The 25495-nt window shown below is 33.9% G+C and overlaps 1 protein-coding gene across 6 annotated transcripts in view; it reads right to left on the reverse strand.

Annotated features, from left to right (window-relative positions):
* The window catches only part of PCLO (piccolo presynaptic cytomatrix protein), a 391952-nt gene that overhangs the window by 37376 nt on the left and 329081 nt on the right, over positions 1-25495 (reverse strand). For 3 of the 6 annotated variants that reach the window (XM_027539836.1, XM_027539833.1, XM_027539831.1), the window contains 6 exons: positions 24525-24618; positions 23231-23302; positions 21476-21656; positions 19671-19865; positions 18298-18480; positions 2181-2322 (listed from right to left, as the gene is read on the reverse strand). In XM_027539836.1, coding sequence (XP_027395637.1) covers positions 2181-2322; positions 18298-18480; positions 19671-19865; positions 21476-21656; positions 23231-23302; positions 24525-24618 — 867 coding nt within the window. The remainder of the gene's footprint in view (positions 1-2180; positions 2323-18297; positions 18481-19670; positions 19866-21475; positions 21657-23230; positions 23303-24524; positions 24619-25495) is intronic. The other 3 variants (XM_027539834.1, XM_027539832.1, XM_027539835.1) reach the window with 3 other exon arrangements.

The raw sequence follows: 25495 nt of genomic DNA on the forward strand, positions 1-25495 counted from the left end.
TATTCTGCTGCAGTACTTTTATTGAAAACTGATTTTAAGATTTGGTATTTAGCCAAAATATATATTAGGTGCATTTCTAAGATTATACAGAAAACTTGCAGCACTGCGAAAGCTAAATGGAGTACAAAGGAAATATAACTGTTGGTCATATAAAGGATGCAATTGTTTTGAATTCCCAATAAATAACCTTCAGTTCAGAACATTCTGACTGCACAAATGATAATGTTTATTTGTTAAACAATCACCAAGTAGTTATTGAACATTTACGCTAGCCCAAGCAATAATTGTGTTAGATACAAAGGGAGATAAAAGAACCACCAAATACTGATTCTTATATATCTCCTGTAATGCTTTAGAAAAAAGAACTTTCTTTGTGCTCATATGGCAAAACAATAGCTCCCTAGGCATTTTTAAAAGCTTTTGATTTACAAAAGAAACAGGAAAATGGGGAAAAAAATTGAAATATGGTCTGTAAGTAAAAAAAAACAATCCACTTTAGACATCCAGATATTGAGGAAATAATGTAGTTTATGCTCTGAAGTTATAATTTTGTCATCAGTGTTAAATTATATATCTTGAAAGGTACAGATAAATTGGAGGTCATGTGTGGTGCAAAACCTTTACTGACATATGATATTCACAGCTTGGAGACAGGAATGCAATGACTTTGCAGAAATTCTCTTGTTAGATTGGATCATCCATGTGCGGAACTACGAGATCATACCCCTTTTAGAAATCATTGCCAATAAAAATGAACTGATTAAATACAAATAAGTCCATTGAATCTACAACCTAAATCTTAAAAAAGTAGATGGATAGATAATCCAATACTGAGTCAAGTAGGAAAAACACATCCTGAAAATCACAAAATAAACATATTTTTCCACTGTACAAATCTATTTTACCCTATTATTTTACTTTTATAAACTTGAGCCATCATCTAAATATTAGAGCTCTTCTGGGGATCAAAAGGAAAGATTTGAAAAAACCTTGACATTAAAACAAAGAGAAGTAAAAAGATTTCACTCAACAGAGAAAATTTAATAAGGGCCCAGGCCAGTGGTTCACAAACTCACTCTGTAAAGGGCCAGATAATAAAGTCTTTGAATGGTCTCTGCTGCAATCACACAATTCTGCCCCAGAGCACAGACAATATTAGGTAACACATAAGCAAGCTGGTGGGGCCATATTCCAATGAAAATTAACATATGGACACAAATTTCAAATTCACACAATTATCATGTATCACAAAATGCTATTCTTCTGGGCTTTTGGGAAACATTTAAAAATGCAAAAGCCATTTTTAGTTCTTCCCACACCTTACAAAACCAGGCAGTGGGCTAGATTCACGCTGGCCTAGATCCTGGAGCTGTGGCCCAATGGCATTTTTGAAAACTTAACTAGTTATTGGAGAAAGTCAGGGAGTTTAGATTTTGATATTGGAATAGAGATAACATATTTATCTTGGATGCTACTAAATTTTGCCACCAATATGACTAAAACCATTCTAACACATTCTAAATACAATCTGCTCTAGTTTTGCATTTTATTTGCAATATGATTTTCTCGAGGCTTAACATTTTATAAATGAACTTTATTCCAAGAGTATCTATTTGGGGACCTATATACAGCTTATTACTAGTTCTAGAAAATATGGTTCCACTTCAAAATACTCCATTTTAATGGTAGAAGAATTTATAGTTGAAAAGTTATTAGTAGTCCAATGTGTTTCTATTTCAAATATATGAGCTCTTTATATATATTTAAATGTCTCCTGATTCAAAATAAATTAATCTATACATTATATGATTAAAGCATCCGCATACTACTGCTGCTGAACTTCCTCCAGCATCAGTTCAGTCCAGTTCAGTCACTCAGTCATGTCCGACTCTTTGCGACCCCTTGGACATCTAAGTTATTATTTTAGCAGTGTTTTCTATTAAATATTGAATGTACTGATTAAGTAGTCCTGGTAGTGACCAGCATTCATCCTTAGAATTCACTAAAGTAATCCAGTCTTTCCTGAATAGTCTATTTTTCTGTTGGCGCAAAGAGTGGAAGTGCTTCAGAGACACCGACTCAAACTTGGATAATTATCTAGTTATTTCCTTTTCATTGGTAAGAAAAGCTTACTCATGATGCTGTTAACTTTGTAGTGGAATAAAAAGAGAGCCACTTACATCCTTGGAATAGGAAATAGATTAGCCTCCCCTGCAGTGCTGCTGCTTCCTTCACTGTCCACGCTATACCCACTGCCAAAGCTGCTGCCCGAGGAGCCAGTGGACACGGAGCTTTCTGCAGGCCGGTGATTGGTGGGCTTGGCTGCATGGTGTGGGAAGAGTCAATGCCACAGTCAATCAATGAAACTCCAACTGATCTCCAAATGCAACTTAAACGTTTTTCTTCATTTACATTATAAAGAAACAGCTCTGGCAAAAACTCTGCATTTCTTAACCTGCCTTTCATTCTCTTTTCTTTAACCAATAACTTTCAGTGGCAACACTAAAAGCCTTTGATTGTTTTTGTTGGACAAAAAAGAAAAACAAAATCACTTCTAGGGATAAACCATCAGATTTTTAGACTGAGTTAAATATTATTATTTGTTGTGATTTATTTGTACTGTATTACAATAATAATATGGCAAGCAAATAAGAATTGTGGCTATTTCATAGAGAAAAGACTTTAGGAAGACTTGGGTAGATAGAAGTGATAGAATACATGAAAATTGCTTTAATATTTTCCATATTAATAACCAATAATTTAAGAAGTCAAGGTGCAAAATAGAATAGATCATTTCAGGAAATGATTAAAAATTCTGGACTTGTTTGTATGTAGCTCTACCAACTGCCTCTAGCAGGTTTTAAAATTTGAAGATATTTATTTCCCCTTAGTCATGTCCTAGTTTATGAGTGGGAGTTGTTTTAAATAACCCATGAGTTTGATTTTTGAACATAAGAATGCATACTCCCATAGAAGAATTATGAATCTGTATTATAAATTATGCAATAAGTGAATGGTAATGTTAGCAGAGTTCTAGATTAGAAATTTGGGAGGAAATTTTGATGCCAAAGAAATGAAGAGTAACAAAGAGTTTCCTCTTTTTTGTGGGGGTTGGGGAGATGCTCTAGGCAGATTTTTGAAACTATCGTTTTTCTTCTGCTGTGTGGTCAGAGTTTTAGGAGTGAGTGTGAGCTTTGATCTCACAGAATATGGTTTTGAATTCCCAATCCTGCTGAAGTAACTCTAGGAAGTCTTGTTTCCTCATTTGAAAATAATGGAGTCAATAAAGCCTCCCTCATAAGATGATGGTAATCAGGAGGGAGATAAAGCTGGAATACAGTAACCCACACTTTGTACTGTGCTTTTCTTTGCTATACCCGTCAGACCTCTTCTTCAGGGCTTTATCATCAATGGCTGTTTCCCAGTCTTTGAGAGTATCTGCTGCTACTGTTGCTAAGTCGCTTCAGTCGTGTCTGACTCTGTGCGACCCCATGGACTGCAGCCTACCAGGCTCCTCCGCCCATGGGATTTTCCAGGCAAGAGTACTGGAGTGGGGTGCCATTGCCTTCTCCTGTAACTGCATAGTGATACACCAATTCAACTTACTGCTATGGGGGAAAAATACCGTTTAAAAGAGACATGAAGACAAAGCACAAACCCGACTAAGGGGACACACGCTGTGGACCATAGCACTGCTATGACCAGAGCAAGTGGGAGTATCTGGTCCCTGACAATGAATTCACCTTGATTCTCTTCTAATTTTAGATGTACTTTAAGCTGCAAAACTATTTAGATTCTCTCTCCTCCATAAATACTCTTCTACTGTTTAGTCAGGAGTTTCTTAAGCAGTTGGATGGATCCACACCACTTGGTAGAGTTGATAATCTTTTAATGATCTTATATTATCAACATTTTTCTTAAAGAAATGTACAAAAGTACAGTGGCAATCTGGCAGTGCTTTAAGCAGTATACCCCCGCCAAAAAACAGAAAACATAGATGCTGTGAAGGAAATCATTTGAGGGCAGGAAACTCTATCAGATTAGCTATGATCAAGTCTTTCAAAGGTTTTAAGTTTTTTTCCCACTTCTCCCTTTCCATTTCTGAACAACCAGTTTCTCTAAAGCCACCAGAAATGTTCATACCATCTATTTTAGTGATAGTAGGATTCTTTTTCCAGAATAGAAAAGGAAGAAATATTTGATAATTAGTCAGTTGTATGGCAGGTGTGTATTAAATTGGGAATAGCTAGTTAGAAAAGTTCCTGAATCCTGTTAAGTAACCAGCCACCAGTGAATTAAGAGTAATACATAGGACTAGATTTCCAGGAAAAGAATAATAATCATAATGCTTGCTTAATATTCTCTTTGACTTATGTAGAAGAAATCTAACTAATGTGTTAAAGACTTTTTAAAAAGATAAAGTTATAAAATGCAAAGGTAATATGACATAAAATTATGAACACAATAAAATGGATTAAACTGTATAATAAACTGCATAGTGAGTCAGAGAAGTCAACGGATTATAAACAAGGAAAAGCTATCACACTTTTTGATTGTCAATAGATGATTTAACTAACTAGATTGTTAATATTTTTAGTATGATACTGAATGTAACAAAGTTATTTCATCAACTGGAAAATCTCAATATATTATTTTCAAAGACAAACCTTAATTAATAGACATTATTTTTAAAATAAATTTATTAATTTAAAACTTTTTTTTAATCCCTGAGCAATCTCACAAATGTCACAATACATCAAAATACCCGATGATGGCTTATTATTTACATTTCAAAATATCTAATCTTTTCTCTGGCAAACTTTGATTTTTACCTGATGCAGTTTCTAGCTCTAGTCCTCTTCTGGGATATTTGAGAAATGTGAACAGAATGTAAAACAATATAATCATAGGAAAGGAAAAAGGCTAGAAATAAATATAAGGAAACAGTTTTTCATATTGCCTAGGCAAATGGAAATTTCATGTGGAAAACCTATTAAAGTATTGCCAATATTTTAAATGCAAACCAGTAATATTTAAACAAAGAAAACTAAATATAGGGAACATATACAAATTTCAGAATAAGTCTAAGTCAACCTTTGTAAAATGAAATTACATGTAAAGTTAAATCTAAAGAAATTTTGGGTATTTAGGTGAATAACTCAAATGAATCTATATGTTTGGCATTATTTAATAAAATATCTGTGCATGACTGTATTTTTTTCTTAACCTGATACGTAGAGATAGCTTGACATTTAGTTTCTGAAAATGAATTCGATTATAATGCAGAATATATCTTCCTTGTACAGGTCTATATCTATATTGCATAAAATGAGGTTAAAAATATAGAATGCAGTTTTGATGAGCCGGTGCTAAACGTACAAATATTTTAATAGTTCCTTTTCAGTTACTTGAAACAACACATCTATTTACTAATTTTCTTTAATTGAATCAGCTCCCACAGAAGAAACCATCAATTATATTAAACTGAACTAAATCTGTATTTCTGTAAACCTCCAACAGTAAGTCCTAAAAGCAATGAATAAAGTGCTTTAAGGACTTTCTATTAGAGGCCAGATTATAATTTCAAGAAATCTCATGATTTCAGTGAAATTCTTTAATTTTCATTATCAAATCTGTTTCATTTACTTTATCGTCTGTTGTTTTCCACACGTACCTCCCATGACTTTCCTTTGTATACTCTTCATTGAAGCCCATTCAGACCAATCACTTTGAATCTCTATGATTTGGTTTCTCTTCTCCTGAGCTCTAGCCAAGTCTCTTTCCAATTTTGTTATACCTTCCTCTGACCCTGTCATTTTCTCTATCTAAATGATACTCATCTGGAAAGGCTCAGTTCAGATAGAACCTGTTTCATACATTTCCCTCATCTTTATAATCAGAAGTGAACTCTCCTATATCTAGACTCTCACAGCACATAATTTGTATACCTTTTACAGCAATAATCACTTTCTATATTTAATTGTAGTTGTTAGATTCATGTGGTTATTGGAAGCAGAACCTACCTATGTTTGTTCCATGGTAGCCTTCTTAAAAGCTTAATCCTGGAACTATGCTGAAGCAATATTTAATAAATTGATAGTAAAAATTATAATAATGATAATTATATTAATAATTCTTTCCTTTAACCAAACAACTTAAAATATCTGAGTGATATAGAGGATTTCTCACTTTTTAAAAACCTAGTTCTGTGTTGATACAAATCAAAAATATCAGAAACACCACAGTATGTACGTGTGTGTATATATATATATATATATATATATATATATATATATATTTACCCAATATTCTTTGTCAATGAAACTTTGGGTAATCTATTTTTTTTGGTTAACTTTTAAAATCAGAGATTCAACTTTAATCTGTCATACTGCATAGAAAAATGTGATCACTTGATCAGATGTTTTGTCATCCCAAATACCCCCAAACTGGTTTGATTAAAAGAAATATTTAATGATAACACATGAAACATGGGAGAGCATAGCCTTGTGAATTCATAACAGACCATGAATATTATATATATACACAGACATATATATACATACATATATATATTTCTAAACTGGAGTGAAAGAATAATACATATGGTAACATTGCATGGGAGGTACTAGAGGGTGACCTTAAGCTGACTACAACCCTTGGTGTACAGACAGGAGGTAAGCTCTGGTTTATATTTCAGTATAATGTCTCTCTACATTTCTTGTAGAAAATAATACTTGAAAACAGTAAAACTAAATATGATTTTTCATAATTTTATGATTTCAAAATTAACAATTAAAAAAATCTCTTCTTCATTCTTCCAACTCTTTAACAGAATTTCAGAAATCATATATTATACATCTGTGTGTTACATATGAAAATATTTATTTTACATTCATTTGAGACTTTTTTAATAAGAAAAATGTTTTTGGAGCCATCTTCTTAATGAATTACATTTTGGGAGGCCTATTTTCTTTTTGAATTTTTACTTGTATTTGCAAAAGCCAACTAGAAAAAAGAGTGTATCAAATAAATATGTGATGGTATAAGTCTACTTCTAGAGAGAGGGTTTCTATATACACTGCTGCTGCTGCTAAGTCTAGAAGAATAAATACTAGCATGTTGAATCATTTTGGGACTCATTTATTGAGGGGGCATTTCAGGTAAATTAATTTTATCTTCTGTGAGGCAATTCAGTCTGTTTTGAATTATTCTCTGACCTCTTCACTTTCTGTGGCTGCTGGATGGTCAGACATCATTCTGTGTGATTGCTCCTCTGTGGCTAACCTTTATTAAATAGGGTAGTGTCTCTTTGACTGCCCATCTGTCTTCAATTAGCTTGCTCTGTTGATTTTCCCCTCTACTATATACACATCTTTTAAAAAATGCAGAACTATCACTGTACCTACCACACGATGGCAGCACCGTGTTCAAAGTGTCAGATCAAAATTGTGGATGACTTTATAATTGCACAATCATGGACTCTAAAGTTAACTAGTTCCAGAACCATCATCTAAAAACTAAGACCCTCCCCCCCTTTTTTTTAAAGTTTAAAGTTTAAGTGACTTTTTCCAGGTCACACATTCATTAATGAAAGAGAATCAAGACTAATCAAAATTAATGAAAGTGCTCATCCAGTTTTCTATAATACTGAATTTCTCAAATTAAGGGTTGTCTATTATAGAATTCAGTGCTTGGAGTGTATTAAGCCTGTGCTATTCTTTCACTGATTTTAAATCCCTGGTCTAGCTCAAAGGTGTTTCTAAATACTTCAGGAATAATTTATTATGTAGGTAAGCCTATAATTTCCTATTATATATATTATTATTATATTCCTATATGCAGTATATTATCTTCATAGATAGAGTATATAGGGCTTTAGGATCAATTGTTTGGAATTAAGATAAATCAATCAATAATTCTTTTATTTCAATAGTATAATGATGGAACTGAAATAACTGCCTATTGCTGAAATTATATACTTATAGCATGCATTTTCTTTGTTGTTCTTTAGCTAGTATTATATTTACATTAGTGACCTTTTCTACTTTATCTCCTTCACCTTTCACTCTATTTATCTATCTATTATTATTGTTGCTTTTGTGTTATTTTTACCAAAGAGATCTTGCAGCTTTATCACATTTGCTGATTGGATTTGGATGGAGACCAAATGTCAGATTTTAATTTCCACTGTTACCAGCATTATTGGTAGGTTTTCCCTTGAATTATGTCCAGTAACATCTTTAGGTTTTACTACCATCCAGGAGTATTAATTTAAGAAGAGATATTGCATCTTATAAGGACTTAGAAATGTAATATGCTTTTTTCCTGCTTTACTTCAATATATTCATTATCCAATTAGGGAAAATTTAAAAGAAGACACTAGAAAAACGGCATGCTACTGCTGCTGCTGCTGCTAAGTCGCTTCAGTCATGTCCGACTCTGTGCGACCCCATAGACGGCAGCTCACCAGACTCCCCCGTCCCTGGGATTCTCCAGGCAAGAACACTGGAGTGGGTTGCCATTTCCTTCTCCAGTGCATGAAAGTGAAAAGTCAAAGTGAAGTCGCTCAGTCGTGTCTGACTCTTAGCGACCCCATGGACTGCAGCCTTCCAGGCTCCTCCGTCCATGGGATTTTCCAGGCAAGAGTACTGGAGTGGGGTGCCATTGCCTTCTCCAAGAAAAACGGCATAGGTGGCTTCAATACAATTATCTGTATTTGTAACCTCCAAACTGTAATTATTTACATTTGTTACCTCCAAATTATAAGTTTTCACAAATAAAAGCATTTAAAATAGACACCTCTAATTTCTATATTGGTCATTTGTAAACTCTTGGATAAGGGCAGTGGAAGGATGTCACTGCAATATTTTCTAAATGAAAAATTATTGGTGATTTTATTACTTCTCTCTCAGGGTTGCTGAAGATAAAATTAACACTAACACTGGGTTTGGTCCTTCAGAAATATATATGTATGCATATACCAGAAAGTTATAACAAGCTTATAAAAATCAAAATACGTCCCTTAAAATATTCCGTATTATTTACATAGTAGCTTCTTTCAGACAGGGAGATGATGTGATTCCTCTGTTCTTTCTTCAGAAAGATACTAAAGCTTTTAATCCTGCTTGCACTCTTCCCTCTCCATATGGTTCAGTGGACTATTGTTCCTGTATTTATGCTATAATGTTGCCTTTTAGTGTGTCTTACTTTCTAAAGGTGTTTTTGGTTAAGAACATGTTTTGGAAGAAACTACTTAAAGTTTAAATGTGGATCAAAATTTCAGATTAAGTAATGGATAAATGTTTGATTAAAACATCATTAAAGTTAATTCATCTTATCTTAAATAAATTTAGTTTATAATTCCAGCTATGTCCAAACAAAATTGACACTGAATTTATCAAGGACCAAGTTTTTGTGCTAAAAAATGCTAACACAATTAAGATCTTTACCCTTAAATAACACAATACAAATCTTTAAAAGATTCATAGCAAGGAGAATCATATATGAAAGAAAAAATATTAAAGGGCATCAATTTTTCAAGGGCAACTCTATTTTACAATATTCTCTTTTGAAACTTAAATATCCTCTCTCTTGCAGTTTGCTTGCAAAAGTAATTACATGGTCACTTTTGAAAAATGTTCTTCATAATCCTGAAACTGATCACTAAGATCATGAATACTTGGATAACAAGGATGTTATTCTTAAATAGAATCCAAATATTTTGATTTATATAAAAATCCTGCCCAAAGAAGACATTTCCAGTACAAACAAATAGAAATTAATAATAGCATACTGATTTATATGGCTAATGCTACAACAAACCCTCAGCATTATTTTTCACGATCATTCAAATATAGTCAGTGGCCATAAAGAGGGATCTGGACAACTATCTGATAACTACATGTCCAGTCCCATGGAATCTAAAGTCTTTAATTAATTCCCTTAATATTCCTACCTTCTCCAAATAGATTGTTTTCTCTCTTCCTATAGTTGGTTGTGTGTTAAGTTGCTTCAGTCACGCCTGACTTTTTGTGACCCTGTGGACTATAGCCTGCCAGGCTCCTCTGTCCATGGGATTCTCCAGGCAAAAATACTGGAGTGGGTTGCCATTTCCTCCTCCAGGGGATCTTCCTAACCCAGGGATCGAACCTGTGTCTCTTACTTCTCCTGCATTGGCAGGTGGGTTCTTTACCACTAGTGCCACCGGGGAAGCAGGAAACTGTAAAGATCATGAGAGAGTACCAGACCAGAACAAAACAATATTCTATTTCCAGATATTTATTTCTACAATTACTATTGTCTGGTTACATATAAACTTAAATTGACTAACTGCATTGTTCTTCAATTTAAGATAGAGAAAACTCATGCTTTTGTCATTCTTAAAATTCTCCCACATATCTTTAATTGGTTATTCAATAAATATTACTCCAATGGGAGATTCATGGGACAGTGATTTTTATCTATTGTGTTCACTAAAAATCACTAACACTTTGAAGAGTTTCTGAAACATGCTATTAATTTAAAAAAAAGTGTGTGTATGAATGAGAATAAATGATGAGCAACAAATCTGAGTAACCCAGATAATATTTTCTATAAATGATAAATATATATTTTCAGAATTCCCTTTTTAGATTTAATTATTTAAAAAAAAAACTGAATTATATCCTTAAGGGTTAAGGATTAGGTAAGGGTTAGGAAACTCAAGTTTTACTTAAATTTGAATCAAAGTGATTATCTTCAATGTTTCTATTGTTATTTAATGCCCCAAATTAATTTTCAATGTGTAGAACTACTGATATAGATGATACAATAGAAGATAAAAGAAACAACTTATAAATGATTTTTTCCAATAAGTTTATCAAAATAAGGACACAAAATAAAATGTATTTACCTTTACAATACTCTGACTCTATCTTAATCTAGAAACAACTTGATTAAAGTTGATAGACAACTTATCAGTCAAACTTCAAAATTATATGGGCATATATAATCATAATTTAATCTAAATCATGCCCAGTAAATTAATTAAGATAAAATAAAAAATAGTCAATCTTAAATTATAAATTAACATTAATGAGCACGGAAGGTAAGGGTTCTGAAATGCACTATAAGAGATATAAGGCATAGAAAACTTAAGAGACAAATATGATAATTATATCTTGTGAGAAACTTCTAATTATCCTTCTTTCTTGACCATTGGAAAAATCAGGATTATGCCCATGTATAGAGCAGTGGCTCTTAAACATTTTGGTCTCAAGATCACTTTTACATTCTTAAACATAACTGAATTTCTCAAAGAACTCTGTTTTATGTGAGTTATATCTATCAATATTTATCATATTCAAAATTAAGAAAAGTTTAACATAAACAATTGAGAAATACATTTTCCATTAGCCATCAACGCATTGATATTGTGTCTTGTCATAGAAATGTAGGAAAAGTTCATGCATATTACAAAAAGAATGAGAGTGAAAAAGGCAAGTAACATCTTAATAGTCTTAAGAATTTTTTGATCTTGTAGAGTCCTGAAAAGATCTCTGGAATATCTAGTGATCAATGGACACACTTTGAGAATTACTGGTCTAGATCTACAGTGATGCAAATGAAGTATGAACTGTGAAAATGAAAGAAACAAAGCAGTTAGCACAAGCCTTCTTCAACAATCATCTTAAACCAGTATACACATGACAATCATTCTATGGTGATTTTTAATTTTACTTTCTATACTAAAAAACATCAAGTTGTATCACCTTATTTGAAAAGATTTATTATTATTGATATTTCATCCTTTTAATTTCTCTAAACTTTTGCAGAGTTTGTTCACTCAGAACTTCACAGCTTTAGAGGAATAAGGTCATAAAAATTTGCTTGTCTCTTCTAGTTTTGTTTCTTTTTTTAAAAATCTACTTTATGTTACACAGAAACTCAGAGTAAATAATGAAATTTGGCAGGCATAAAATACTGCAAATTCTTCCCCAGATGGATTTCCTCTACATAAAGTCTCTTCATTTTCTTGTACATTAATAGTTGGATGGAGCCAAAGTAGCTATTTAAGAAACGTCAGTAGCAATGACAATGCTTCACAACAAATTAAAAGTATAGAAAGAATATATATATTGCTATACAGAAAGAAATTTGACTTGTTCGGTGTTAAAAAAATACACTTTCTCTCCCTCTTTAGATTCCAAGCTCATTTCACATAGTCAGATATGACCTGTGTGTGTAACTGAATAACTTTGCTGTATACCAGAAACTAACATAACATTGTAAATTAATTATACTTCAAAATTTTTTAAATAAAAATAAAAGCTATAAGAACTCTGAAAAAAAAAATTACCTGCAAGAAATTAAAAAAATGCAGTTTTTAGTTTGAAATCTCTCAATGAGAAAAAGTTGATTTTGCTTCTGTGTTTAGAATAAAGCAAAATTTATTCTATTGTCTTTCTCATGTTTAAAAATAGACACCTACCTCCTAACTTTCATCAAACATTTTCTTCTTAAAAGTTTATCTGTTCTTGATTGATTTGTAATATTATTTTGATTTGTTTCTGTTCAAATTATCAACTAACTTATTTTTCAGTATTTTAAAACACATTGAGGTATAAAGCTATGGTTATATCTACATTATTCCTAATTATGCATGTAAAAACCTCAGTACCCTAATCAAATATTGCTGATATGTTTTCATTTAATATCCAAAAGTGTTTATTTGGTACCTCAATAACTGAAATATATATTTACACATTCAACAAAGTAATAAAATAAAAAAGGCTACTTTTTACAGTCTGACTCATTATATGTAAAGATTCCTTCCCCCTATCCCATCCTCATTTCCCTCTCCTCCCCAAAGATTATCTTGCATAACAAGAATGGGTGGAATATCATGTTTTATATAATATACTCAGATGAAAAGTGGAAAAAAAATCAAGTATCAAGTAATTCATGGATAGATATCTGGAATTAGGCAACATTGGTAAGTAGCTACCTAGTGCCTTTGGCATTCCTCTGCCTCTCCCCTGGTTCCACGACGCCTCCTACCTACCCGGGTAATACGTTCCCAGCCCCAAGTTCTGATTGTACCCTCTGTTCAGGATCTTGTACTGTGTTCCCATTAGCCTTCTTATGCTCCATGCTTCTCATTTCTTTCCTCCATCAGCATTTACTTGCCTGTCTCATTTCCTCAGGGTCCTGTTCTCTGCTGGTAATTTGATAAATTACCTTTTTGAAAATAAATTTGCTCAAACCTAAAGTAAAATAATTTGCATTTTAAAAACTTAGGTTCATCCAAGGTATACCACGTGTCAGGGGTGGACAAGGTGTGGTCCTCAGCTCATCTGCCATGGGCCCGTCTAAGGACCAGGATACAGGAGGATGCTGTTTGTGAAAAAGACAGGCCCGAGGCATGGTGGAAGTTAGGCCCCTGAATTTCAACTTCATGGTTGAGTGAGAACGGCTCCAATGACTCAGAGGAGAGGTAGAAGACATTCCAGACCAAGAGAACAGCCAGCTGAAGGCTGGGTGAGGCAGGCAGGTCTGTGGCGTTCAGCATGACTATATTACAAAGACGGGGAGACGGGAAGAGCCTGGAGACCAGGCCAAAGAAGAAGGCAGGGCACAGATCCAGAGGGCCTTCTGAGCCAGGCTGGGCCTGCCACACAGTGATGGAGCCACCAAAGGGCTGGGGTAAGGGGGTAATCAACGTGCATTCTCGAAAGAATGTCCCAAGTGCCCACTGTGAACATCAGAGCGCCTGGACCACCAGGTGGGAATCTGTGGCCTCGAAATGACTGGGTGGCCCGACCAGGACAGCCGTAATGGGCTGGAATTTAAGAATATTGATGAACACAGGAAACAGATTGAATTCATGGAATTGGGCATAGGGTCACCCGTTACATCGTGACGTGTTAATTTCTTTATCATTTATTGGCACTGTCAACAGAATACTGTAAACAAGACCATTTTGTATGCGGGTAAGTCGGCGAGGTTCCCTAGCTATGGTTTTCTACCATGAGTTGATATATAGATAGATATAGACACATATAGATATATAGACAGATGAATGTTGTACACAACTTTGCATGGTTACTGAGTGTCAGTAAAAATTGTAAAAAAAAAAAAAAAAAACCACCCATTTATAATAAAAGTGAGGATGTGCTAAAAAAAAAAAAACTTAGGTTAACTTTGTTAAAAGACATGTCATAAATAGCATTTAAGGGACTTTGGCATGTTAAAAATTAGGCCTTTCTCTTCTTGGATCATATGTTAATAGTCCTGCTCAATCAAACAGACCCATGGTTAGATCATGTGACAAAGGCACCACAATGCTGAAGCCAAGTTTGATACTTAGGCCAGTAGGTCTTACTATTCATGTCAGATGAAATGAATATGTAAGTCCTCGGTGTGAACCAGTAATTCTTTACATGGATGGTTTGATGAACTCATGGTTGCTACCAGAAAAAGGCAAAAGTATCCAATGATGACAGGTCAGTGAATCACCTTTGGTAAGGAAGGTCCATCCACAAGAGGCAGCGTCATATGATCAGAGTTATATATTTACTGTCTGTGACTCTGCATGTACAGCAGAGATGTTTCTGGCAATAATGTTAAATGATTATAGAGTTTTGAAAATGCATAATCAATCATTCTAAGAAAATACAGAAAACTCTTAAAAAACACAAAGCTTTAGAAGAACATTTTGATTTTCACAAACAACATCAAAAGAAAACCCTTGCCCCAAGAGAAATAGGCCGAAAAATTTGAAAGCTGAAGTCCAATTTGATTCTCTTCGATTGCTATTGGCTACTTACTTGCTGTGTTCATATCAGCACAGTTTGTTTTCTTTTCACTTTATACTATCCCAAGTTTTATTTTTAAAGCTCTTCTCTTCTGCCTTTCTTTCTTATTTTTGCACAAACACAGTAAACTGAAGAATATAAAGTCTGTTTTTATTAACCTCTTGCATACATTCCAGATGATTTCACCTCCAAATGATCTCATTCTGATTTCTTTTCTGATCTTCACTTTCCTTTAGGACCCTTTCCTTTCCAGAAACACAGAATGCCAAATTCCTTCTGACCAAAAGTGACCATCTACTTCTGGCCAGAACCGAATGGACCACTGATCGGCTGCTGCCCTTGTAACCAACACTTCCCTCCACTCCCAGCGCCCACCCTGTTTCCCAACCCAGCCGCCCACTACCACTCGCCCGAGAGCGCAGGTCTCAAAGAGAGGTGGCTTAGTCAGAGTTCACCATGGCAACAAGGAAAGGAAACTCTTATTTGACAGGTACTGCAAAGGAGCCTTATGGAAAGTGGAGTTTCCAGCAGCGGTCTGTGGAAGTAGCTTCAGGCTTTTCTCCTGAATTCAGCCACAGCAAGGGACCCTCAATCACAGTTCCCTCACACAACTCAGTCAATGATTTCTCTTCTCAGCTAGCGTCTCCAAGCTGTCCCAGCAGTTCTTACTGCCCAAGGTGGAGAGATATTTCTACCCATCCTTTATCAGTGTTTCTAAACTTCAAGCTCACTTAAAAATCTCAGCATCACACAAAAATAGCTCAGGAATTAAAAAATATCCCTACAATGTAATATATTCAATAGAAACTAAAGTTAATTTTCAAGGTTTTAAGAATTTTTGTTTTAGTTTTGGTATGGTTTTAAAAAACAACCTATTTTTAAAACTCTCTTCCCAGGTTGGTGTTACCTTCTAAAATGGCCAGGCCTGTATTCAACCAAACCAACTGGCTTGGAAAACAAACATCTCCAGGGATTTCTAAATACAAACAGAGAGTTGTTTAGGTATCAGGATGAGCTGGCACAATCTGTCTAGTCCTTCCTTTCAGGTTTCCTAGCATGCAACTAAACCCCGGAGGGAGAGAAAAAGTTCCTCCTGGCTCACTCTGTAGTTCATACTTGACCCATATTTTATGCTACTTCAAGCAGAAATCTGCTGAGAAGCTCACAAAAGATATGTGAAAAGCTCTTTAGGGACAATTTCACCACCCTTGATAGAAATGACTACAGATGTGCACACAGCCTCCTCTGCAGAGACTGCTTACTGCTGCACTCGGCTTGTGCAGTGAGAAGGTTTTATTTTCCTGGTTGGTGGCAGCTTAATTATCAGCCTTCAGAAAAGAGGATCAAGTAGGTAAGCAAGTCTAAATTGTATTCCGCCATCATTTCTAGCAACCTCTAATCACTGGTAAGGACTTGAGTGTAAATAGAAAATAAGCAAATGACCATGGTTTTTAGTGAAATCAGGAGAGTGGATTTCAAAGGAGCCAATGTATTTAAAAAGCAAAAGCTTAGGCACAGTTATAAGACCAGGGTTAGACTGCCGATTCTGACAATTTCTAGCCAAGTGCTCTTTATCAGTTATGTCGCCCCCTGACTCTCCAACGGCTCACTCAGAAAACAGAAATGAGAAAATCTGCAATGAATCCCTCATCTACTAGGCGTGATAAAATGAGAAAATGGGTGATGAAGCACTTTTTACGTGAAGAACTACTGCAAATATATGAGAATATTCATTCGAGCATTATTCAAAGAAAGAGAAACACGTTTTGCTAAAAATTTTAAAACCCATATCTAAAAAAACCTCAGACAAAGTATCATATAGAAATACTTACATCAAGATAATTAAAAATGGAATGAAATAAGGGAAGCATTTGACTACTGTGACATTTGTAATTATGAAATATTTGCAGTAAGAAAATGAAGTAAGAAATCAATTGACTTATTTATTTGATTAATAAAAGGCGAGAGGTGGAATTATAAGTACTCTTGGAAGGTGCTAGTAAGGCTAACTAGAAATGGGAAATTGTCCTTTGGTGATAATCTATAAACTGGGTTGAATAAATGTATATTCAGGATTATCTTTTAATATTTAAGCTGTTTCCTTAAATCCCTGCTAATTCAAGAAATATCATAGTTCAAGTCCTTTGTACTGCCACACAAATCTTCCACTGCTCCTAAATATTGATTAGTTGGGACAAAGGAATATACAATTTTTAAGTTTTCTGAGAATAAAAAGAAATGCAAAAAGAAAAGTATGAGGCCTAATTTTAGTTTTGTGGGAAGTACAGAATAATAAAATCAAGTGTTTTAAGGCTGGAAGGGACTTAAGGACAGATAACTTATTTTTTTTTAAACCTTTCTTTGATATATGTTTTTGATTACAATGAAGATCATTTAATAATCACCCTGGTTCCCTGTAACTGTCAGTGAGTGGCATTCTTTCTTGGGGAAAATCTTACAAATGTTGAGGTCAAGTTAGGAACGGATATTAACTTGCTTTCCTTCCTAACAGAGCCGTGGAATCAAGTCCAGGTCTTCCTCTATCCAGAAAGCTGAGCAGATTGTGAAGTTAATCAGACGTGGGAGAAAGAAAGAGTGGAAGCATTGACTAGAATAGCCGAACCCCGTCATTTATTTACATGTTTATGTAAGCTCTGGTATGTTTATTTGGTAACAATTCCCCATCTATCTTATAATGTTTCCAACATGAAACTTTGTCCTGCAACCCAATATGCTATCATTATAGCTCTCACTAGCAACGAAGCAGAAACTCTGAATTCTCTATTGCAAGGAATCAAATGAGAAAGCAAAAACTGACACACTCATTTTAAACTGTATCATATAACAATCGCTCAGAACCCAGCAGGTTATGAATGAAATAAATATACTTTATTTATTACACAGGCACTTGTATATTCACATGCCCAACATAACTGATACACTTGACAACTACGGAAACATGAATGGAAAATGTGTTTGTAGGATCAAGAGAGAACTGTTACCACGTAAAGGTGAATGAATGCATTAACATTTTTCCTTTACTTTCCTCTAGGAATTTCCAAAATTCACTGAATTTTTTAAAAAGTTACACTTAAAATAATATTCAACAAAAGCTTATCTACATTCCAACTGGTATGCTAATTCAAATTGTGAGTGGTTTAAATTTTTATCACAATGCAACATATTGATAGTCATGCTTGAACAGATTAGGTTAGTAGCATGCATTCCATTCTGCAATATGAATACTGTTAATCTATTTCCCAACAAAAGTCAAAAGATGCTCAGTGCATAGAAAAATACAAATCACTATAATCAATATATTATGAAACTGATCTTGGGACTTACACGGTGATGATGAAGTCCTGAAATGCCATGCCCACAAAAGCACATTAAAAAGTGGATAAACATACTTTATCAGACAATTTCTAAAAATTAAAAGATGAAGGCCTTAAATTTGGGGGATGTTCTCGCTGTGTACTTTGAATAGCGCCTTTCTGCTCACCTCCTTCTGGCTTGACTGGTCCATCAGACATCACCTTCCTGAGGGCTAGCTGGCTTTGGTCTTGGTTGCCATTGGCTGGTGGAGGCAGATTATCAGACTGAGTTCTTTGAATGGGGAAGACTCCTGCTATGCTGTGTCTGTGCTGCTTCCTGGCATGATTAGACTGACCGCTTTTATGTGCTGCTGTGGCAGTGTGGGTGAAATGGAAACTCAGAGTATGTATCCTCAGATGGAACCAGCTTGAATGTCATTCATGCAAACATAAGTGATGTTTTGCTCTACTGAAATTAAGTTGTGTTTTCAAATGCCGAAATGACATCACATGCACAGCACTAAAGGGGGTTAAAACTGGCTGTTTCTTTGGAAATGATGATTTTGGGAGATGGGGAGAACATTCATTTATCTCCATTGTTTGGCTGATGCCTTTTGGAAGTAACTGTGCCCCGGCATTTTCAAAGTCTCTGTACTTACTAAGTTCTTGTATCATTGTTATCAACTGAAATTACAGCCGTTAAGATGGGTGATTTGTTATGCTTTAGTTGATATCTTGACTTCAAAGGATTTCCAATGGTTAAAAAAAGAATAACCCTATAAATTTTCTGGAATCATAAACAAAGTGTGATCCAACTGAATGGGCCCAACTGTGCTCCTTAATGAGGCGATGACATAGTCTCATCACATATGCTTGTACATATATTAATACTATGTACTTTTGAGAATATAAGAAACATGATTTTCTTCATAGATTTTTTTTCAAAAGTCTAGAAAGTTTCTCACACAGAAATCTTCATCATTTCACACGCACAATTTCTTAAACTTTTTAAGATTGATACGTCTTTTCCATTTCTCCTAGGTTCTAGAAGTTGACTATTGGTCACATTACTCTCTGTCTAAAATTGTTTAGTGTTTTTCAGAGGCGAGAATCTCATTGCTAGTCTGCTCCAAACAGTTGTGTGTATGTGCTTTTTTTTTTTTAATGTAATGCCTGGAAAGTTGGCAGTCACTTGTGCTTATAATTTCTGTATTCTAAAGGCTATTTACAGGCACACAAAAAGGACACATGACATGGCTTTGCCTGCAAACATCACAGACACAGCTCCCAAATACAATGAGCCAGGTTGGACGGATGGCAGAGACAAAGGAGAAACAGCCAGTTTTATTTTTGGTCTACGTAAACAAACAAAAAAAAAAACAAAAAACTAAATAAGAAAGAGCATATTTATGTATTGATTCTGTCCTACACAGACAAAGGGACAGAGAACAGAGGGAGAAGGGAAAGCCAAAAACAAAGCAAACGGGGGAAGACAGCAGGAAAGAAAGGCAACAGATGAACATCAAGCTGCCATGCTGAGGAATTTATTTGCGTCTTTTACTTGGTTGAAGGCGGAGTTGTTGCACAGCGGCTTCGGCAGCGGCTATAGCAGCCCCTGCATCTTCCAGGTGGGTCTGAGTGACGCTGGTTTTGCTTTGACTGCGAGATGGTCCGTGAGAGCGGAGATGGCCTTCGGATGAGGATTTCGAGCTACCGGGACTACTATGGGATTTCTCAATGGTGGGAACCTGCATGTCTGGTTACAAAAAGGTAAAACACGAGTTAAAGTTGCTCCAGCGTTCCTCTTGTCAAGCTTGGCTCACACAATTTGAAACTGTCTAAGATTGATGTTAATTCTGTTTGTTTTTTGGCTCATCTGTGCAACTGCTCACCATACAGCAATGTGACTCAACATTTGGGAGACAGTTTTTGGGAAGAAAGACAAGAGGACGATAATCTTGGGAAGAGAGGTTTGAGAAGAGGAATGCATTCGAAGAAGTAGTCTCATGTAAATAAATATACTGACTTATAATTTTACCAAGGAACTCTGCTAATTCTAGCGGAGACCAGGGAAGAAGCAATAGGCTAACACTGCCGCAGGAGGAGTTTTAAGTAAAAAAGATAGTTAATTCCTGGAGGAAGGGTTGTGAATCACTGGGACACTTGGAAGTGGAGATGGTATTATCATCATCTCAGGTCATTTTAAAGAATGTACATATAAGATCACACATTTGCTATGGCAGCTATACAGAGAGAGAGGTCTTTATATTGATCATCTTTCAGAATGGCAATCAGGGCAGAGTTAATCTGGCTACATGGAATCCAGAAATGATAAATAAAATTCATAAGTAATCTATAGCATATATTGTAATCAGTGGTTTATCATATTAACTCAGTGGCCTTTGGACATAATCTCAGTTTTCCATCTTGTAGAACATTTGTATTTCTGACCCAAATTGCAAAAAAAACACTTTTCAATTATGCTGTACTTCCTGCGAAGGGGCAAAAAAGGAAGGAATACTCAGATCCAATATAAAAATTTTTATTTAATATTTATGAATAGCTCAGCATATCCTGGAAAGATACTCCATGGTTATCTCATACAAGCAGTAAATCAGTTTATGATGAAGATTAATGCTGTGTTGTAGGATAACTGGTTACTGAACTTCCCAATGGAAAAGTTCATTCAAATGAGAAAACTGTGCATACTGCCAAACCCAGTGTATGATGCTGCAATTTAAAAAATAATAGTTAAAAAAATCATAGAATTCATTTGAATCCACTATTTAGGAAAGATTTAAGTAATTTTCAGCATACCAATTGTTTTGATGACCTAAGGAAAACATTTTTGATATAATTAAAAAAGCAAAATGCAAAGTTGTATGTGTCCTTATATTACATTTATAATGAATAAGAATGTATGTATGAAAAATAGGGATATAAGCAATTAGAAGAAATATGCAAAAATGATAATGATGATTACATCTAGTCAACATACTGCTGAGGATTTTCATGTTTTCTTTATGAGATATCCCAAAACATTTTATAAAATCATATTATCCTGGATCTTGAGAGCTGGAAAAGACCCAATAGCTTATATAATGCAACCTTCTCCATTTTACAGATTCAAAAACAGAGAACCAGAGTGGTGAAGATCACAAAGGCATCAACTTAATTATGGGCTGATCTGAGACTAAAGTCCATTTCTCCAGATTCCATACCCATCATTCTTTGCATGATATTATATTAAATATTTCCTGGTAGAACCCAACCTTTCAAAAAATATTAAATATACAGACACTTATATTCAGAAAGATACTGAGTGAACAAATAGACAAAAGTTTTGCTATTTGAAATATTTCCTACCCTTGGATGGGTCAGGGAAGATACCATGGCTTCTGCTTTTGATGACAGATGGCTTTGGGGACTGCTGGCTGCTCTGGCTGGAATGGGACTTGCCATGATCAATGCTTTCAGTCTGTTCTTTGAGCGGATACCACCTAGGCGTGTTATCAAGGTGAGATGTGCTAGATAAATCAATCAGTACCTGAAAAAAAAATGCAGTAAGTGAATTAAATTTATGGATTAATCTATAATTCGTTAATTTTTCCTGCATACTGAAATTTATTCAAGGACATAAGTCAAGGATATAGTATATCTTTTAGGATGATGAGATGAAATTTTTTTCATTTTTCAGTTTTCCTCATTTTTCTTCATCCATGACATTGGGAACCATGTCTTGTGCATATTAAATGCTTTACAAATGTTTGGTTAAATTGAACCGTATTACATCTCTGACTATTAATTAAATTGTTCGGAGATGATGCAAAAAGAGAGATTACAAGTCAGTTTCTTTATGAAATAAAGTTTTCTTTTGTTGAATGGACATGTTCTAGTCCTAAACTTGGCTAGCAGTTTTCTGGAGATTGTTTAATTTTAGTTACCAGAGGGACAAAATGAAAAAGAATGGTTAGTTTTCAATTATTAACTTATTCCATCTATTTTAAAATATATCAGTTCACATTTGGAACAGGGATATGACCAACAATTTATGAAAAGAAAGCACTGCATCATGGTTTAATTGGCAATGTTTTCTTTTTCTTAGTGGCACATAAACAATGGTGCACTTTGCAGTAGTTGGCATCTTAAATTTGATCAATATAAAAGAAATGAAACCAGAACAATGGATATATGCCTTAGGTTTATGTGAACAATAAATTATCAGGACTTCAGTAAATCAGCTTTTTGAAATAGGATCATAAATCAGATATAACAGTACATTCTAGAGTAGTCCTATCTAAAACCAAGATTAGCCCAAGTGGCTATTTCACATGGAGCCTGCAGGTGAAGTTCAAATGGGAAAGAGGTACAGATGGAGGAACCAAACATGACCTCGTGTCACTTAAGACCGTGCAACTGTTTTCTACTGTTTCTATCAAAAGGATATCATATTTTCTAGGTATTATACATTTTTGGAGAGGATTTATTTTTTAACAATAATTCATAACTTCTGCTTTACGCAAAGATCACTAAACAAAAATATGTATTTTTATTTTTAAAAAATTATAGATGAAAAAAAGTAACAAGATCTGACCATCCTGCCAGATTTCATAATTAGGTTACATTCCTTGTGATTTACAAAAAATTTGTTTTTATTGTTTTCTTCTATTTCTAGCTTTGCTTCTTAAAATATTTTGAGATTTTTCTGTGAGACACTTAAATAAGAATATAAAATGTCATCAAGTCATTCATACATGCAATGAGGAACAGCAATTAAATAACCTCAAAATGCATTTGAAAAAATTCAGCTCATTTTATAATAAATTTATCCCATATCTTTAACATAGTCATTTGGATTCACAACATGATTATATAACTTTCTATCAAACAATTAATATTTCACTTTGAAAACTAATTATAAAGTACATTAAGTGGTAAAGTGAAAATTATTTCTCCAAATATTCATCTATTCAAGGAGTCAGTTTGAAAATAAATTATATTCACCAAAGAATTTTATCCAGAAATAGTTATTTTACACATTTAAGAAATTTCCTTTCCATCAATATTTAAATAAAGGCTTATAATGAATCAAATGAAAAATAAAAGAAATCATAGGCTCACCTCACCAAGAAAGTCATTGGAAGAAAATCTATCATAATCCCAGACTGTCACCTCCAGTGTTTTCTTCTTGAGCTACAGTTCAAATCAAAGTGTTATTAACGTCATTTTCATCATAAATTTTCATTATACTCATATAACAGAGCCTTTTATTTTTATTCCTTGTACTCTATTTATGTAAAAATAGTTTTAATTTTATCTAAAACTGTATACTTACATTAAATATTATGTAAACTGTCAATCATTTTGCAGTCCAACCGAGTGTTTGATCATAAGGTACCTCACTGTTTTGCAAACAAAAGGGTGATTTTTACTTATTTCCTGTTATTCTACCCCCTCCCATTATTAAAAGTACAAAGCAGAATCTATATATACTCTTTAACACATGAAATTCATAGGTCATAAAAATGTCTAGGTTATTTAGATAAAGCATTTGGATTTGTCTCAGTAAATTGCCAAAACACATTAGTAGCATTATCTTATTTTTGCAGGTGAATTTGACTTATTTTCAACTCAAGAACCCAGATAATAATTGATATCCAGCTTCAATTTCACAGTCAAATTAGAAATCTTCCAGAGGATAAATTAGAAATCCCACTTTGAAAGACAACTCATTCGTAAATTGTTTCCATGGATGTCTTCTTTCTATTTTATTTGTATTCTCTTCTCTCTTAATTCATCCTTATAAACCATCAGTTATTTTCTGTAAATCATGCATAGTTATGAAGATTTTCACAAATATATTGATGTAGTTTTGCCTAGAGTCATTCTGTTTCTGGTGATAACCCTTTACATTAGTTTTCTTCATGCTTTCTTTTGTACAATTCAGTTCCACAATGCCAGATCCTTATTAAGTCTCAATTTAGAGAAAAGACGATCTCCAAAATGTTGCCTGATGGGATAATTCATTTCAGTGTGTCCAGTTCTTTTGTATCTCTATACTGTTTATAAATGTCATGATGTGCCTAGCTGGAAATATTTTCCCTCAAAATATAATAGGGCCCATTCTACTTAAATATTTCATTTTGAAATAATCAATGGAAAATGTTTTACCAATCTTATTTACTGTATTTATTTTTTTAGCTGTTTTGCCAAAATGTGCACATTTTCTTTCACCGTTCTTTGAACTGCACTCAGTTCCTTTTATGGCTACATTTCTTATATGTACTTTACCTATTTTTGTTGTTGTTGTTGTTTATATAGAAAAATTGATATAAATCACATTCTTTCAATAATTTTATCATCACTGTTTTTATATTAGCCTAAATCTGTCATATAGAAAATAATAGCTGCATACCTGTTCCATGGAGATACTTTTATAAATCACTGTTTGATTCCACTCAGGATTAAGACTTTTCTGAACGTATTTAGTCCTTCTCTTGTACTCAGCACTGAATTGGAAGAAAAGAAAAAGTTATCTTGATTATTCACCTTGACTGATGACTTCATAGTCAACCTGAAGGGCATGCAGACTTTTAAAGGTACTTTGTTGTGAATCACTATATAATCATCTCATCATACTGATGTCTTAAACCATATCTTAAGTTGAATGCACAATAACAATTTAAAAATATCTTGGAATACTTTAGTTTTATTTTCCCTAAGGTAAATTTTTTTTAAAGAAAAGCTTTTTGGTGTTCTAACTGTAATATAATTTTAGAAATCTTAATCTCTCCTGAATGTTTGAGATAATTACATGAAGTATACAGTAATGTCAATATATTCTTATCCCATAAATAATAATTTTGTATTTAACTTTCCAATGTTTTGCAACTGATCATGTCAGCAAAGCCAAATGGTTTTTCAATTTTTTTCCATAAAAAACTATAATAACTGTATTGACTGAGGAAAGGATGAAAAATGGCAGTTGCTATAGCTGAGATCTCATGAACATTTGTTATATTTATAGTATATTCTGACACTTTTAGTAAAAGAGTAATATAGTTATGAAACAATCCTAAATAAATATAAATTCTTGGTTTCTGTCAATATGTTGTTATAAATGATAAACCAAATCAAAACTTTTCTTTATTCATTATAACTTGGGGCATTTGAGTTTGTCCTTGACTCTTCCATGCCCTCTGATCTACAGTTAGAAGCTTATATTTTACATGTTTAAACATGAGTATTTTTAAAACTTATTTTAATTAAGTTTGACAAAACATCTATACTGAGCATCAATCAATGAAGTTGGAATCACTGCTATTTGCTATGAGCCAATGGCACTCACACAGACCAAACCTTTCTCTAACATTCACTGGCTTTTCC

The sequence above is a fragment of the Bos indicus x Bos taurus genome, chromosome 4 (genome assembly GCF_003369695.1).
Source record: "Bos indicus x Bos taurus breed Angus x Brahman F1 hybrid chromosome 4, Bos_hybrid_MaternalHap_v2.0, whole genome shotgun sequence".
In the NCBI taxonomy this organism is placed as follows: Eukaryota; Metazoa; Chordata; class Mammalia; order Artiodactyla; family Bovidae; genus Bos; species Bos indicus x Bos taurus.